At 41.7% G+C, this 16,340-nt stretch overlaps 1 protein-coding gene across 1 annotated transcript in view; it reads right to left on the bottom strand.

The window, feature by feature from the left end:
• Nucleotides 1-16,340, bottom strand: part of prkdc (protein kinase, DNA-activated, catalytic subunit) — a 33,454-nt gene that overhangs the window by 15,180 nt on the left and 1,934 nt on the right. Inside the window, exons 5-51 of the mRNA XM_069151382.1 lie at nucleotides 16,135-16,243; nucleotides 15,919-16,031; nucleotides 15,600-15,699; nucleotides 14,873-14,928; nucleotides 14,726-14,756; nucleotides 14,483-14,640; nucleotides 14,176-14,322; nucleotides 13,824-13,988; nucleotides 13,583-13,751; nucleotides 13,168-13,217; nucleotides 12,919-13,035; nucleotides 12,405-12,554; nucleotides 12,086-12,195; nucleotides 11,739-11,898; nucleotides 11,446-11,532; nucleotides 11,211-11,330; nucleotides 10,745-10,904; nucleotides 10,534-10,643; nucleotides 10,304-10,391; nucleotides 10,006-10,169; nucleotides 9,711-9,863; nucleotides 9,350-9,457; nucleotides 8,958-9,184; nucleotides 8,646-8,740; nucleotides 8,074-8,176; nucleotides 7,596-7,729; nucleotides 7,177-7,407; nucleotides 6,845-7,071; nucleotides 6,541-6,749; nucleotides 6,286-6,418; nucleotides 5,914-6,072; nucleotides 5,453-5,656; nucleotides 5,146-5,334; nucleotides 4,878-4,982; nucleotides 4,605-4,772; nucleotides 4,363-4,490; nucleotides 3,557-3,764; nucleotides 3,170-3,348; nucleotides 2,900-3,068; nucleotides 2,309-2,374; nucleotides 2,161-2,224; nucleotides 1,778-1,926; nucleotides 1,464-1,604; nucleotides 1,186-1,305; nucleotides 915-1,058; nucleotides 577-728; nucleotides 44-175 (exon numbers count right to left, since the gene is read on the bottom strand). Of these exons, the coding sequence (XP_069007483.1) occupies nucleotides 44-175; nucleotides 577-728; nucleotides 915-1,058; nucleotides 1,186-1,305; nucleotides 1,464-1,604; nucleotides 1,778-1,926; nucleotides 2,161-2,224; nucleotides 2,309-2,374; nucleotides 2,900-3,068; nucleotides 3,170-3,348; nucleotides 3,557-3,764; nucleotides 4,363-4,490; nucleotides 4,605-4,772; nucleotides 4,878-4,982; nucleotides 5,146-5,334; nucleotides 5,453-5,656; nucleotides 5,914-6,072; nucleotides 6,286-6,418; nucleotides 6,541-6,749; nucleotides 6,845-7,071; nucleotides 7,177-7,407; nucleotides 7,596-7,729; nucleotides 8,074-8,176; nucleotides 8,646-8,740; nucleotides 8,958-9,184; nucleotides 9,350-9,457; nucleotides 9,711-9,863; nucleotides 10,006-10,169; nucleotides 10,304-10,391; nucleotides 10,534-10,643; nucleotides 10,745-10,904; nucleotides 11,211-11,330; nucleotides 11,446-11,532; nucleotides 11,739-11,898; nucleotides 12,086-12,195; nucleotides 12,405-12,554; nucleotides 12,919-13,035; nucleotides 13,168-13,217; nucleotides 13,583-13,751; nucleotides 13,824-13,988; nucleotides 14,176-14,322; nucleotides 14,483-14,640; nucleotides 14,726-14,756; nucleotides 14,873-14,928; nucleotides 15,600-15,699; nucleotides 15,919-16,031; nucleotides 16,135-16,243 (6,461 nt within the window). The remainder of the gene's footprint in view (nucleotides 1-43; nucleotides 176-576; nucleotides 729-914; nucleotides 1,059-1,185; nucleotides 1,306-1,463; nucleotides 1,605-1,777; nucleotides 1,927-2,160; nucleotides 2,225-2,308; nucleotides 2,375-2,899; nucleotides 3,069-3,169; nucleotides 3,349-3,556; nucleotides 3,765-4,362; nucleotides 4,491-4,604; nucleotides 4,773-4,877; nucleotides 4,983-5,145; nucleotides 5,335-5,452; nucleotides 5,657-5,913; nucleotides 6,073-6,285; nucleotides 6,419-6,540; nucleotides 6,750-6,844; nucleotides 7,072-7,176; nucleotides 7,408-7,595; nucleotides 7,730-8,073; nucleotides 8,177-8,645; nucleotides 8,741-8,957; nucleotides 9,185-9,349; nucleotides 9,458-9,710; nucleotides 9,864-10,005; nucleotides 10,170-10,303; nucleotides 10,392-10,533; nucleotides 10,644-10,744; nucleotides 10,905-11,210; nucleotides 11,331-11,445; nucleotides 11,533-11,738; nucleotides 11,899-12,085; nucleotides 12,196-12,404; nucleotides 12,555-12,918; nucleotides 13,036-13,167; nucleotides 13,218-13,582; nucleotides 13,752-13,823; nucleotides 13,989-14,175; nucleotides 14,323-14,482; nucleotides 14,641-14,725; nucleotides 14,757-14,872; nucleotides 14,929-15,599; nucleotides 15,700-15,918; nucleotides 16,032-16,134; nucleotides 16,244-16,340) is intronic.

Here is a 16,340-nt window from a genome sequence, read left to right on the forward strand (position 1 = left end):
TAAATCAAGGTTTCAAACAGGTGAGACAATGAAGCTACACTACCGCTCATATTCAATTTCACATGAAGCATCGTAAGCAGGCAGGTTGTTGGCGAGGATGATTCCCAGCAGCTGAAGTCCAACCGAGTTGTCTTTGCTGTTCGGGTTGGTGCCACAGAAGCGCTCGTATATCAAACTACAAAGACAAGAAAAGAGATGAAAGCCAAGGACCAACTGTTTAATCATGACAATGTTTTAACACACGCTTTCCTAGATTTAATGGTTAGGACTAGAAAGCAAAACAATAAATTAATAATAAATACAATTGCTGCCCTTCTCTTGCTTTTTGTAACTCATGGGATGAAATTACAGCTGAGAACGACAGACGAATTTAATAAAATCTCTTCTCAGATTTCAAAGAACACTGAACAACAGAAACTCTTGGTCAGACTATCTTATCTTTGTTTTGTTCTCATATATTCAACCTGAAAATTGAAGTTTAATTTTTTTCCTAAAATACACAGAGTTGATAAAATGCAGTTTAATCCAGTGTCTGAATCCGCTCTCACACTTCAGTCCCACTCCGTACAATACTACCTGTAAGGCACATGCAGACAGTCTTTCCAGCACTCCACCAGAGTGCGAATGATCTCCAGGTTGTGGCGGAAAACGGCCCGCTTCGAGTGAAAGCTGTTCTTCATCAGGAACTCTAACAGCCGGTTGGCGAGGACTTCATCTCTGGGGTTACCCTGACATAAAAAATATTGTTACTGATAATAATCTGTTAGGGCTTGACAGCAATTTTATATCATAATAAAAGACAAGAATAGCAAAAGGAAAGGACACGAGGACTTTTATGACACTGTATTAACATCTGCTGAAACTCTAACACTATAAATATGATGTGTTGTTTCTTAAATGGAAGAATAACCAACTTTGGGGCTGGCCAGACTTGTCCATGACAGCACTGTGACCACAATATCCACCACCATAAAATGGATCCCCTCTCCTCCATTGTTTCCAGACACAACGAGCTGTAGCAGCGGCCCGAGCCAGTGCTTCGCATACGGACGAAAAACCTGGAGAGACACGACAGCAAAGATTCAATTCATGAATGCAAAGTGAGTATGAGATGCCACATGCAGGAAAATACTTTTTAATTAATTTATGACTACTGTTACTGAATAAATATAGAGGGACACTCACCTCCTCTGTGTTGATGATGAGCTTTGAGATGAAGAGTCTAATGTTCCGAGGTGTTGCTGGATTTGCCAGTTTTCCATGAAGGAATTTCATCCATGGAGGAAGCTCATTAGGCACAATTCCCTGTTTTCATAAACAACAGAGATAGATCAGTTGTAATGACACAAGTTCACAAATAATGTTTACAGATTGATTGCATTCATTAAAGTAAGAGATTAAATTATTGTAATTTATGTAAAGTAAGAACATCTGATGTTCAGATGAAATGTATTGCAAATGACCTGTTCAGTTTTGGGGGTGATGTTGTTCCTTTGCATGTGTCCAATCAGAGCAGTCATGCTCGCCATGCACTCATGTTGGTTCAGCTCATCCATTTCTAGATCCACCATTGCATCCTGGGAAGGACGCATCTCCTCCGTCTCCTACATTTACAAACACACCAACAAACCTTCTTAACACCAACAAAAACAGATTATAATTCATCAGCCAAAAATTTTAAATGAAGTGTAAAAGTCCTAAACATGCAAATGTTAGTTGGCTCCGAGGACCCTCTAAAACAATGTTTAGACCATCAAATGTTAAAACAAAAACAAACTCTTTTTGCAGCTGTGCGTTTTTGTCCTTCTGGGTTTTGGGAGCTGAAGGAGAAGCTTTGGACTCCTGTGGAGAAGTCGAACTGACTCATCTCCTCGCTCAGGCTGCTGTCGGCCATGTAAGACTGGGAGGACAGATACACGGGCGCTTCTATGGAAACCACAATATAAATCACATCAACAAACGTCATCAACTTGATTTACTTTCACTGACCTCTGTACTCACCTAATATTAACTATAAACCATCACATTTTTTTGTATTGGCCTAAAGACAAGTCTGCAATTTGAGATAATGTCAGTACATGCAGTAAAAGTAAACAATTAAAATGCTGTGTGACAAAGACGGCCTCATCACAAAGGAGTAAAAACATGAGCCGTTGATACCTGCATTCTCCTCGCTCACTTCTTTTCGAATAAGGATGTATTTCTTCTTTCTCTCAAGCGGGACCTGCAGTGATGTCAAAAAAAGAATGAACCACAACTTTAACGATATACTTTAACAATGAAGTACACTGTGAAACAAACAACATACCTCAATTTCAATTGGAAAGTTGTAGGTCCTACTAGCATCGATGATGTTTTCAAGAATAAACTGATTCTGGAAGAGGAAGGAAAAAGCACACCATCAGTGAGGGCCTCTTAAAGCAACTACTCTTACCGTCTTTGTGTGGAGCAGTGGTTGTCAACTGGTGCCAGCTCAGGTCCAACATTTTTCCTTCGTCACCAAATTTTTAGGCCCAAATTTCCCCCTTTTTTTTTTTTTTTATCCACATTTAGCAAAAAAAAGTGCAGTAATACAGTGTCGTCATGCATACATGAAATAAACAAAAACAAAAAATAATCAAAAGAGCAACTAGGGCTAAAAATCCAATAAATTACAAAGGCAGACTTCCCTTGAACAAGTTCAAAGTGATGATAATCAAAAGGTTGACTTTTTTCTTCCAACTCTTTTTTTCCGGCACAGATCCACGACCCACTCAAAATGACCCTCTGACCCACTTTTGGGTCCCACCCCACCACTTGAGGACCACGTCATTAGACAGCAAAATAATGTCCGTGATTAATTGAACTAAAACGATAGAGTGCAGTGTTGGAGTGACTTGGATGTTTTCATAAACAGTACCTTCTCTGGTTTCTCACTGAAGAGGAAGACTTGGTAGAATTTGGGCTCACTGAAGCTGCAGCTGATGACGGCGGTGGCACAGTTGTATGCAGCGCAGTGATAATGTCTCCTGAGTTCAAGGAACTGAGTCTCTCCAGCCATGTTCTCAGTGAAGGCTTCAAAACACGACCTAATAAGATAAAAAAAAATAAAATAATATATATATAAAATCAGGATTTATTCACAGAATAAAATGGAATAAAAAATGACCAAAGTGTTGGGGAGTCCTACTTCATCAAAGCCTTGGACAACTCGTTTCCTTCTGGTTTGTCAGAGCGACAGTAGACCTGATTGATGCGGGACTCCTTCGAGTAAACCTCCTCTTTGGGAAGCCGTGAATACAGGAGCTCCATCAGCTTGTAGCAGCCATTCTTCTTCAGCAACTGGATCTCAAACGCAGCTTCGTTTGACTGAAATGAATTAAACAAAAACAACAACAACATAATACAATAACATGTTTGATTAAAAGCTAGATATACCACATTAATGAATCATTAAAACTGAACATAAAAACATTGCTGAAAGGTATATGTAGCTCATTTACCAAAAAAAACTACAACAGCTACCAGATTAATTATTGTGTTATAAAGAAATCTTCATGTACGTTAAGAGGCAGACCTTGGTGAAGCGACTGAGCAGGAAAGCGATGATGTCACAGACGTTTGCCGCAAAGAAGTCGTTGAGACCCTTGATGCTGCAGTGAGAGGCCAGAGGCAGCAGAACTCTCTCCATCATGGCCTGCAGCATGGAGCTCACCGGCACATCACCCTGCTCAATCACACCGTATACTGCGGACAGTAGCTGGAGCTGCCGCTCACTGCTGGACCTAATCAGACGGTGACAAACACAGGGACAAGACACAATAAAAAAACAACTCCTGTATTTCACTGTGGTGGAACAGTACATAACATTTCATTTCATTTAGCTGACGCTTTTATCCAAAGCGGCTTACAATAAGTGTATTTCAACCGTGAGGGTACAAATTCAGAACGACAACAATCAAGAAAGTACAATTTTCTTCAAGAAAGCCAAACTACAAAATGCTATAAGTAGGTGCCATTTTAAGTGCTACTAAAGTGCTTCCTATTCAAGGTAAAGTCTAAAGAGGTGTGTTTTTAGTTTGCGGCGGAAGATGTACAGAGTTTCTGCTGTCCTGATGTCATTGGGGAGCTCATTCTACCATTTAGGAGCCAGGACAGCAAACAGTCATGATTTTGTAGAGTGTTTAGCTCACAGTGAGGGAGGGACAAGCTGATTGGCCGATGCAGAGCGGAGTGAACGGGCTGGGATGTAAGGTTGGACCATGTCCTGGATGTAGACTGGACCCAATTGGTTCGCAAGTACAGCTCAAATCACTGCTGTAGTGTGTGTCTAAACTCCATGCTAACCTTACTTTTCCCCACAAATGAAGAACTTTTACTGACCGCCTCGCAATTCTTTGGAAGCAGGTTTGAAACTGCTCCTCCATGATGTGTTTTCTGTCTCGACACAGAACCTGTGCCAGCAGTCGGAGCAGGAGAGGACTCTGAGAAAGCTCCAGGGCATCCAGCAACTAAAAAGACATGCAGGGTTGGCCCGAAACAACAAGTAAAACAAGTCTTTAATGTCGTTAAAAGCAAATTGAGTTGAAACTTGCATCCGCCTCTCTCTGAAGCCCTATCTTTACCTTTCGGATACAGTCCATGTAGTTGTTGCGGTGCAGGGAGCCCTTTGCAAACTCATCAGACTGCATGGGGAAGTGAGAAGCTACCAGGGTGTCGAGGGCTCTCTGCAGCTCAGCTAGTGGCTCCTCTGGGAGGGTTGTGAAGAAGGGCAACACCAGCAGGGCCTGGCTCTGCAGAGGTGACGAGGACAGAAGGACAGAAAAGGTGATAAATGTAGAGTAATCTGAAGTCATCAAATATACTGACGATGCGATAACATGTAAACTCTGTATTACCTTGAGATTCAGTGGCAGATTCAGGTCCACCAGCAGCATTGTGAAGGTGGAAAACACCGGTCTGAATGCTTCATGGTTGATATCGGAGCAGACGGAGGAATCAATCTGATCAGAGATGGGAAAACAATGGGAAACGGTAAGAATGGACGGCATGGTTTTTCACATAAATGATGACTTTTATTATTATTCAAGGGCGTCGATGTATATTTGTTTGGTTGTGTTCTGATAGGGTGCCTGCAAATGTAGCTGCAACGTGTTAATACTGGACCTGTAAAAGCTTTGAGAGCAGCAGAAGAGTGGCGGTCTTGCTCTCCGGAGTCGAAGAGTCTCCATCCCACCACGACTGCAGACTCATCCATCTTCTGAGCACCTCTTCAACCAGCTGTTTCCCCTGAGTCTTCCTCACAGAGCGTTCTCTGAAGCTGTGGTCCACCATGCCGTTCAGCAGCACGCTCACCTGAACGAAGAAGAAAAAATAAAACACGTTCAGAAGAAGAGGTATCTTCCTTTACAGGTGCATGGCTACAACACACTGTATAATATTAAGGTTATTATACTATCTACATGTGAAGTACCATGCTGGGATTTTGAGAGGAGACTTTCATGAGGCGTGGCACTGTGGTGTCCAGACTTCTGAGCAGCTCAGTGTTGACGGTCGTCTGGAAGAGGCTGTAGAAGTACTCGCCGTGCGAGAAACTCAGGAAGTTGTGGCTGTGACTTCCAGATATCGGCACAGAAAGCATGATGGTGTTCAACAGCAAACCCACCAGCTGCTCACTCTGCAGGGAAATAATAATGTGCAACAAAAGGCAGTAAAACACCTGGTACCCTCACAGAAATACATGCTTTTATAACATTGTCTTTTATTGCAACGTCTAGTTTTTACAAGCTCTGTATTGATACTCTGTTCCAACCTGAGAATCTCATTAGATCCAATCCACTACTTCTTACTTTCAGACTTTTATCCAGTTCCAGTGAATCTACTGGTTGTTTTATCAGATTTGACCAAACCTGTGTAAACAGTAGTAACACTGACCTGTTGACTGAGAGAAAAGGCAAGCTGAAGCAGGCCGTCTGCGACCCTCCTGGTGGTTATATCCAGGGATGGAAGTGCCTTTCTGTCCTCTCCAGGAGCGATTCCTTTATACACCGTCATTAGAAGTTGGGACCCGAGAGATCTGGCGTCAGATGAATCCTTTAAAAAAAGACAGAGAAAAGTGTGGAAGCTAATGAAAAATCTATGTAATACTTCTACACCTAAATATGTCATCAGCCCATAAATTAAATGCATTACTTTAGTTCATTTGTCTCAATGTTTTGTGAGTTTGCTGATAATGAAAGCTATACTTTGTGCCACACTTGGACAACTAAAGACCTGTGGCACAAATATTAAAGTTGATGTTCATACCTGGCTGTGCAGGATGGAGCTGAGGAAGCCAGCTTTGTGGATCTGCTTACAGGAAGAGAGAACCATTTCCATCTGGTCGTGGCGGCGGAGAGTGCTGGAATGGTAAAGGTCTACAGCGCACAAGTCCTCCACACTGTGGACAGTTAAAAAAAAAAATGTTAGAGGTGTTGATAATGGCACAACTATATATGATGTTGTTATGTTTGAGGATGCGGCATGTCGCTTGTGTTTTACTACAAATGAGAGCACAAACACCTTTTACGGGAGATTTTTGTCCGCAAGCTGCTTTCAATGGCACTGCTGTAAGGTGAGGCCAGCAGTGCCTTCAGCAGAGGAACACACACTTCCGGTAGGTTCTTCATCACCTCCACGTCGGCCATGTTGAAGCCCACAGTGGACGGCTCACACACCACCGTTGCAGTCAGCTCAAAGAAAACGCTGCAAAAGAGTTCTTGTTCCAGAAGCTGTGAATAAAATTCAGAAATTATGAGTACAAACTTTCAGAGGTAGAATCAGGACTGAGCCTCTTGATGTCGGAGCGTCTGTAGTTGAGCGATACCTTCCAGAACTCCTGGTCTCCTTTGACCAGAATCATCGAGGTGAACTCCAGCAGGCGGACGATAATGGTGCACTTGCTGTAGTTGTACTGCTCCGCCTCTCTCGGGCTGAAGTGGGAGGTCTTCTCGCCGAGAGGGAAGCAGCTCTGTGCTGCTGCCAGATCGTGAGTCGCCAACTCAGACAAAAAGAAATGTGTAGCTTTCAGAAAGCTCGACTGGTCTTTGGAGCCTTGGAAGCAAAGGAAATAGTTAATAAGACCACTTATTATCATCTTTAATTTAAAATGTTGTATAAACACGGGAACTCGTTAACGTCAACCCAACTAGGACTTACTCAGAATGCACTGAGACTTGATTATGTGTAAGCCGATGAAGGTGTTGTAACAGTCCAGAACCGCCAGCAGCAGGTCCATCCACTGCAGCGCGGCTCTGACACTGAACGGGCCCTTCAGCTCCCTGAGAGTGGGCTGCGAGAGGAGACCTCCGCCCTCAAACCGCGACGTCAGGAAACCTGGGCCGTGATCCTTCAGCATGCCCTCCAACCACTGAGGTGGGGATTTATTTCCTAAGTCACACACATCCACAAATTTACAGTAGAGAAGCAGACGGTTTCAACTGTTGTTTTCAAAATGTAATTGAAATGAAGAATAAAATGGGATAATGTTCATATTTTTTTTTTCTAAATTATGTATCTATTCTTGTTTTTCCTTTTCTTTCAAGGTAACCTCAGAAAATGAAGAACTTGGTTCTGACCTGGGAGGAGGGGAATAAATTCATACAGGAGCTCCATGCATTTGTGGCGACACTCCGTCTGCGGCCGGCCACATTGTTCCAGGAGCCATAAAACCACATCTGACAGGCACAACTTCTCATCAGGTGGAAAACCCCTGAAGGGAGAAAAATAAATGAATACATGTGTTGTCATACAATGCAGTAGGCAACTGCAAACTTTTCATTTAAAAGTGACCACATCGTACATTCTAGTTGTATGTTTTCTGATTCTTTTTTTTATCCTAAAGGTTTTGTGTTGTTTCTTTTGTATATTTTCATAATATAGAAATAAAAGAGAAAAAGCAATGGCAGATTTTGTTTGCACAAACAGGACACTGGTACAAGTATAATTGGATGTAAATTAAGGAAAAGGAAAAAACTAACTGAAGAGCATTTTCACTTTGTCTGAGATGTGAAGATTGATAAAGGTTGAAGACTGATATATAAACGGAGTACTAACCTCGGGACGCGTGTCTTCGCATTGTGCTGATTGAGACTGGGGCCCTTGTATTTGATGATTCTTTTCAGATGGTCAATAGCACTGCCGCACTGCTGCAACGTACCTGAGTATGAATGAGAAGCAAGAAGAGCTTCTTATTGCTTTAAATATAAAACGCAATCAGAAGTTTCCACTAATTCACAATGGAGCCAAACATAAACACTTTTAACCAAGACATCAATACAAATCATATACTGTGCTTGTGTTGTGAACATACATGTATTTCATGAACTTTAAAAGTCTTTCCTATAAACACAATACAATACTCAAAATTCTGAATACAAATATAAACATATAAAACCCAAAACGATTTAAATAAATGCTGGCACAAGAAGAATAAATCAATAAATCATGTTACTGAGCAGAAAACATTCTGCAATGGTTGAAATATCAAAGGTGCATCCCTTTTCAAATAATAATAAAAAGCTTAAAACATTGAGGTGTATCTGCTCCATACAGTAAATTGAAAGTTGATAAATTGATATGAAAATCTAAGTATCGTGTCTTTGGAGCTAAAGTGGAAGAACGATTACCCATCGATCGCTCATCTGAGTGTGCGAGAGCCAGACTTTCCATAAATACGACGAGAACTTCGAAGACAAACTGTTCCACCAAGGAATTTTCCTCCCTGGAGAGACAAACACACACAAATCATTCAGCAACGGCGCAATAGACCTACATTTAGGTGACATGACACAATTTCTCTAAAGGACCTGTCAGGGACACAATCTAGAGTAAAAACTTAACTCTAAACATCACGAACAAAACACAGTACAGCTTGTTAATCTCTTAAAAGTCGAGACATACAAAAGCATCTCACAGAGACCGATAGAGATGCATCGTACCTGAATTGTCTGTAGATACTATTGAAAGCTAAGGCGGCACCGAGTCTTTTGAACCCGTTGGGGTGGAGAGCCAAACTGTAGATGCGTTTAAACAAGGACTTCATGTTGGTGGGGCTCTTCTCCTGCTGCTTAGGGGTGGTTTGTTTGATGGACCATCTAACGAACTCTTCGATGCAGCGGCCACAGAAGTCTCTGAGCGTGCTGTCCATCGGGTCGACCACACCATCCTGAAGAGGAGCAACCAAACCAGGAGTGAGAAAATAACTTTTATCACCATAAGCCTAAAAACTCAACTGTGTGTTGAATGGTAGAGAGGACAGACCGTGCCAGTACATTTCAGAGCTGCCGTTAATGTGAGCCCATAAAGCTCTTCATAAAATATGAATGCTTACCAGAATGGCTTCCAGAACAGCTACTGTGTCTTGGCTCTCAAACTTCTTGTTGTTTGTGAACCAGTGAATGAGCTGCATGACCAGAGGTTCAAACAGCTGTCTGGTTACCTGGAAAAGAATTCCTCATTCAGAGAGATGTAGAAAACAACTTCTGCCCGAGCATCGCTGTCGGAAACACCAATATCCACGTATGCGTTTGTGCACAAAAATGTTATTAAAAGTACAGTAAGTTTCCACTTACAGTGTTTGATGAACCAATATGTTTTATGACTACAATCCATCCTAATCCAATGATATTTGAGGCCATTTTATGGCCAGTGAAAGTTTATCTGTGGCGGACATCTGGCCGGGGTGCACATACCTGATCGACATCGCAGGCCAGACGCAGCAGCACAGGAAACAGTCTTTTGTGTAGCTTGTACATAGGTGGCAAGGTGTTCTGCCCTTCAACCATCTGAGCACTCTTACCAACCATGTAGACCACCAGGCTGTGGAGCAGCTCGCTTGCTGCTACCTGCAAAGACACATGGCGTAATCCTTTATTTATTTCTCGCTGTTAGCACTGACATCATGTCAAAGAAGGGAATCTTCACCAGCATTTTCAATTTACTGCCACGGATGAAGGAAACTCTTGAAATAGATGTCAGATGACATACTTTGGTTTGTCTGTCACTTGTGGACAGAGCCAGCTCACTGATGCGAGGCAGAAACGGGTCGAGGAAGATGACAGGCTTCATATCCATGAATGGCACTGCAAAGCTGAGTCTCTTCTCAGAATCCCAGGCGACAAACTTCTTCATCATTTCTTCTGATGAGACCACTGAATGACAAATATAGAAGCTTGTGATCAACAAAAACAGCCAGCGTCCCGATGAGCAGTCACGGTGCTCTTAAAACATGCCTCTAAAACAAGGTCCAAAGACAGCAGGTTGGTTATATTCAGTAAATCCTTACTGGTCACCAGGTTTCTGTTCAGCTTTCCTCCCAGGTGACCGAGCAGCTTCACCACCCTGAGCCTCACCGTGACAAGAGGAGCATCTTCCTGCGTTCACATTAAAGTTAACAATATGCTGAAACACATATTTAACTGTTTTTTTTTACACTCAGTTGTATCTTTGTACTGTAAAATAACATCAGAATATTTTAAGAGCAAGTTGCTCCCAGAATACAGAGATGTTTCTTACCATGGCAAGCTGGTTGGATTTCTTCAGCAGCCTTGTCATCACTCTGTTGTATCCTCTTTCACTCCTTGAAGACATAGATGACATCACCTCCCAGTTGCTCTCATCTTTGTCTAAAGTGAACAACATTTGATTTTGTTAAGCTGGCTGATATGTCCAAAATGTGAAGTGGAAGCATTTACGATTCGGCACAAGCGTCCGTCATCCATCTTACTGTGAGTGGAGGTGGTTTTCAGGTATCCGTCCAGAAGAGGAAGGATGTTGGTGAAGCACGGCTGCATGGTGTCCAGAGGAATGTGGGAGGACCAGTCCTCCAGAGCATCGAGGGCTGCGTTGGCCAAAGGAACGTGGCTCAGACCCAACTTCAGAGCCGTCTACACTCATTCAGAGGACACACACACACACATATGTACATCTTCGAAGTCAGGTAGGAAACACTTTCAAACACTTTTACAACACTGAACCAGTGCTTCCCAACCTGGTTTGTTTTTCCCTCGTATGGAGAAGTTCTCCACAAACGTCGACATGTTCAAAATTTAAACTTCAAATTGTAATTCCTTTGTAATCAAATTACACGAGCTAATGAAGAACAAGTATCACTCCACTAAAGCAGCTGCAGTACATTTGCATTCTGTCATCTTTTTTTGGCTCACAAATATACGATGACATAAAAATCCCACCTCAAGAGCAGGACAGTAGGCCTTGATGTCCAGAGCGACGATGTTGTGGTGCAGCGAAAGGACAAAAGTCAAACAGGACGCCAGCAGCTCATCTTTGTACTGCTTCATCCTCACACACACCTAGTAGGAAACACGCGTCACATTATATCACACGTCTACGACCGTCATCATTTCAGTATATATCACCAGCAAGCAAGTTTACAATAATCCCAGAAGACATTGGAAGGAGAAATACCTCTTTTCCAAACTTAGAGAAGAGTGCGAAACAAGCACTTATCACCGTGTCGGTCTGGGGGGACGTGGAGCTTCTCACGCCAACTCCCTATTCAAAAGCAAATGTGTTATATATTGGTATTATACAAAAGAAAGATGACACAATCCGGTGTATTTAATTTGTAAGAGAAGTTGAAGATACATTTGTCTACTCCACTGGTAGTTTGGCCCCCACAAGTAATTTTTTTGAATGCTCTGACAGAAGAGTCTGGCATTGTGGCCAAAATAACTGCTTAGCAACAAGTGAAATATTACCTGGTAGTACTTGATTTTATTGGCGATTTTCATGGTGACAGACAGCAGCTTGTAAAAGCCACTAACGAGTGGGTTTCGTATGGAGTGGAGGATGAGGTCATGGCTGAGGGGATACATCCAAGACTGAAAATACTCCACGTGTTTATTCAGCAACAACTCGCTGCAGAGGCAGAAAAAAAAAAGAAAAAAAGATCACCTGAGATCTTTGTATGAGCTGTAAATGTGCTTCAATATACAGAATATGTTCAATTTCACTACGATACGACGCATCCAACACACTCCGGTTCTTCTTATAACACCTGTGAGGGATGATGATGATGATGATGATGATGTTGTGTCTCTGTTACCTGCAGAAGTCAACCAGGTTGATGAAGGCGGTGAAGTCTTTGATCTTATTGGGCAACAGATGAGCTGTGGGGTCGGAGGAGGGCAGGACGTGGGCGGCATCATTCGGAGCCTAACACGGTGAGCGTCATGAATTAACAGACCACACCAGTTATGTTTAAATTGATGCTAGTAAGTACTCAAGAAATATTGGATGTTCATGACATCCACAAGAATGTTCTTTCTGGCCTCTTGTACAAGGAACAGGTAGGAACCACATTAGTTCGCTTTATACGGAAATAGAAATACATCTTGTAGAAATACATCAGAGTGAGACCTCACCTCTTCTCCTGTTGCTACTTTCTGCACAGACAAGTCCAATTTTTCCACAATGCGTAGAATCGATTTCACCAGCTCATCATACAGAAGACGACTCAAAGACCCGAGAGACGCATTCTGACTCTCAAAAGCTCCGTCTAAAAATCCTGAATCCTGCAAGCGGAACAACAAAGATAAAAAAAAATAAATGTAGTAAAAAATACTTACTTATCTCAAGATAAATGCACCTATATATTGGCCATATAAAAGTGTACAATACAAGACTTTGAAAGTACCTCTCTATAATGTTTATTAGGCACAGTATGTAGCCACATGCATTTTAAGTAGTTTTACAGTATGATGGTCGGTGATGTAGATTGTAGGAAGTTGAGAGACATTTTTATAATATTTATAAAATACGTTAATGTTGTCTTCAAAATGAAGAGACTCGATCATATGTAGTGAGGAATATATAGCAGGCTAAACAAATCTGCTGAAAATAGACATATTTTAACGTAACTTCATGACATAACTGTACCTTCAACTGATCACAGTCTAAAAGCCCTTTAAACAGAGCGAGGTAGTTTTGACTTGATGGAACTTTCCACTTTCCAGTTTGAATTTGGGAAGATTCAGACGGACCATTTCCAGTGTCCTGAGAAAAGAAGGACAGAAGGCATACAGTATTTAATCTAATCAGAAATATATTTTTAAGAGGACTGAATTTAGCCAAGTAAATATACATTTATGTTGTTATACAAACAAAATCTGTAAACATGAGTCTGACCTCAGAGAGCATGATGGGCTTTGAACACACTCGAATCAAGCCCTGGTGCACTGAAAAAGAAGCAGAGGTGGATATTGTAGCCGATGTTATGTGCTCTCAGAAAACAGCCATACAAAAGCAGTCTGCTGTTAAAATCTAATTTTAATGGCAAGTTTCTAGTTTTACTGTTACCAGGAGTTCTGAAGGACTCTGAGATTCGATCTCTTTCTTTGTAAATAAGGACAGTTTCATAGAACAGATACAATAAACTGGCAATCACATATATTTTAGCGAAATAAATAACTTTTTTGAAACAATGTCCATATTAACATCCATACCAGGTGTTTCTAAAACCAGTATCTGATAATAGACAGCGTTTTACTGTTAAAGATGCTGACTATTCGACTCAGATACAATGTGCTCATGATCAACGTACCCACAGAGCTGATAAAACTCCACAACACAGGTCCTTTAGAGGCCATGGCCACCAGCACCTTGAGGATGGACCTGCAACAGGCGGTCTGCATTCTCTCGCTGCACTGAGGGTAGCTGTCGATCTGCACCACGAGGAGGCGCTCCAGCAGCGGCGTGTACACCTCTGGAATCTGACGCAGAGGTGTGTATTAGACAACCGTTACCAGTGCAAGACGTAATGGTCAACATACGGATACCTTTACCTTGTCCAGGTGGATGAGGACACTGGCTATGGAGTCCAGGAAGCTGGGCAGCTGGTAGAAGTTGTCGTCCTCAGAGTCAGACTCTGTCAGGTACATCTGCTTACAGCGCTGGATCAGCTCGGTGTACATCAAGTCCACATCCTGGGGGCAAACCTTCTTGCATGGCTAAAGAAAAACAAGTTTTGCATTTTGTATGAAGAACTCGAGTGTAATATATGAACAACAGAAGCTGCAACAGGAAACTAAACATAAAGCATAAAGTAGATTACAATAACTTAATTCATTCGTGTGGATGAACTATACATTGTCGTCTATATTTTGCAGTTAGAGCAAATAAAGCAGTAAAACATACAGCTGCAAATAATCCATATCCTCGTATGGCGATGGACAGCTCTTTGTGTGTGGACTCCATGGTTTTAATGATGCCGCAGAACGTCTGCATGAAGAACTTCAACTTGCTTTTGTGCTCCTCAATATTCTCTGCCACCAACATGGCAACCTGGGAAAATGTTCATAAAAGCAATGCACAGCAGTGGTGTTGGAATTCAGAAATATTTGTACTTTAGCCTGAAAAACGTCTGAAAAGAAGTTATCCTAATCATGGAATAAACTGTCAGTCAGCTGGTTGTACTTATGTACAAAAGGTCTGCGGTGTTTACCTGTTTGAGGAAGGCCTCGAGTGCATAATAACTCGTCTTCTTCATCTCAGCATTAATGTGTCCGCAGAGCTTACACATTTTGTCAAACAAAGCTCTGTAGTGATCCATGAGGCAGCTGCTGAACTGGGACGCGTGTCTGGCAAACAATCTGAGTCCAGCTGATTGAAAACAAAAACAGGGTCAGAGAGAGACTCGTTTTCAATAAGTTTTATCTCCATTTGGTCACGAGACGGTGAATCTTACCAAATGTGACAGCGTAGCGACTCATTTCCATCTACATCAGAGATTAGAAAAACAAGCTGTCACAAAGCAGCTCATTGTGCCATGAAACAGTATGTACACATACAAGTAAAAAAAAAAAAAAAAAGACTTTAATACACATTGAATTACCTGGGGACTGATTGCCTTCAAGGCATACTGAAAAATGTCCTTAGACGTAGCTGGGTCTGCAATTTAGACACAAATATTAGTTCAGCAGAAATGGAATTGAGAAATATTTGTTGTAAAATGCACTAAATTATCCAGAGTAAACGTGTGCATTTAGTTTTGCACCTCACTTTACCAATGTGGATCAAAGCGTGAACTCCAGTGCTTATTGTGCAGTCGCCACATTCAGGTTGGGTGTGTTTAAAAGACACTGATATGTTGAATGAATCAATCTAGTTGGCTTTCATTACACTTTTATTGCACAGTAACATAAGGAGTGTAGTTGTCGTCAGCTGGAATAACGTTCACTGATCCATCTTGTTAGCTTTCGTTACATTGTCATGGTCACCGGTGTAACCATCGGTGACATTAAAACACAGCAGAGACTTTCACACTGGGTTCAAATGAAACAGGTGCACATAAATTTGGTAAATAACATAAATATTCAATTAAATGTTTTGATACTGTGCCAAATCACAACATAAATCATCTCAGGCACTTAACACAGTAACGAGCTTACAACAGAAGCTCACAACATGACGGAGAGATTCAATAATTCCCGCATGAGTGGGAGCTGGAAGGAAAAACTCCCTTATAACACTCACTTAAAACAATATTTTGTTCCTTGCAAGGTGGAGGAGAGTACAGTTGGAGGGATGGGCCACTGAAGGAGAAACACACAACCACCCACCTTCCTCCATGGTTTTAGTGAAGTTGACCATTAGAGCAGTGATTCCTCTCAAACATCCAGCAACTACAAAAAGCTTCGGTTCCTTTGTCGAAGAAGTCATCTGGAAAAAAAAAAAGTTAAATCACATCTGTTTCTGTTATATCAAGTTCAGGAAACTTGGTCTATAAAAACCTGCAGGCGAGTCTAACAATCAGGAAAAAACAATACATGTACAGGACCGGCATGTTGCCCAAACTCTTAGCAGCACTCATAAAGTTAATTCCGATTTTTTTTTCTTCATTTTTATCTCCGTCGATGCTCCAGCGTCAGTAGAACATACCTGCTCCTTCAGCTCTGCTAGATAGGCCCTGTACAGTTTGTCTGAGTTGTTGACCATCTCACTGGGATGAACTTCTGCAAGAACTCCCAGCAACTCATAGATTTTACCAAGAACTAGTGCAAAAGTGACAAAAAAAAAGTGAATAAGAGTTTATGCCTGAAAAAGTCATCCTCATTATGAGATTAAACCGAAGATTGGTATTAAAGGACCACTCACCTGAATCGGCTAATTTGTTCCTCTGACTGAGCTCGCTGTAATATCTGTTAAATATTTCACCGATTCTGAAGTCTGCAGCAACACTGGAAGCTTTGGTTGTTTGGAGAACCTGCAGTTTGGAGAGGAATTAACAAACATGATGATTAAAAAGGACACAAGAACAACTACTTTTAGGTCATTTTCAAAAAATGCAGCAAATGTAATTC

This window comes from Embiotoca jacksoni, unplaced genomic scaffold, assembly GCF_022577435.1.
Source record: "Embiotoca jacksoni isolate LCO1_2020_lvr unplaced genomic scaffold, fEmbJac1.0.p SCAF_17, whole genome shotgun sequence".
NCBI lineage: Eukaryota > Metazoa > Chordata > Actinopteri > Embiotocidae > Embiotoca > Embiotoca jacksoni.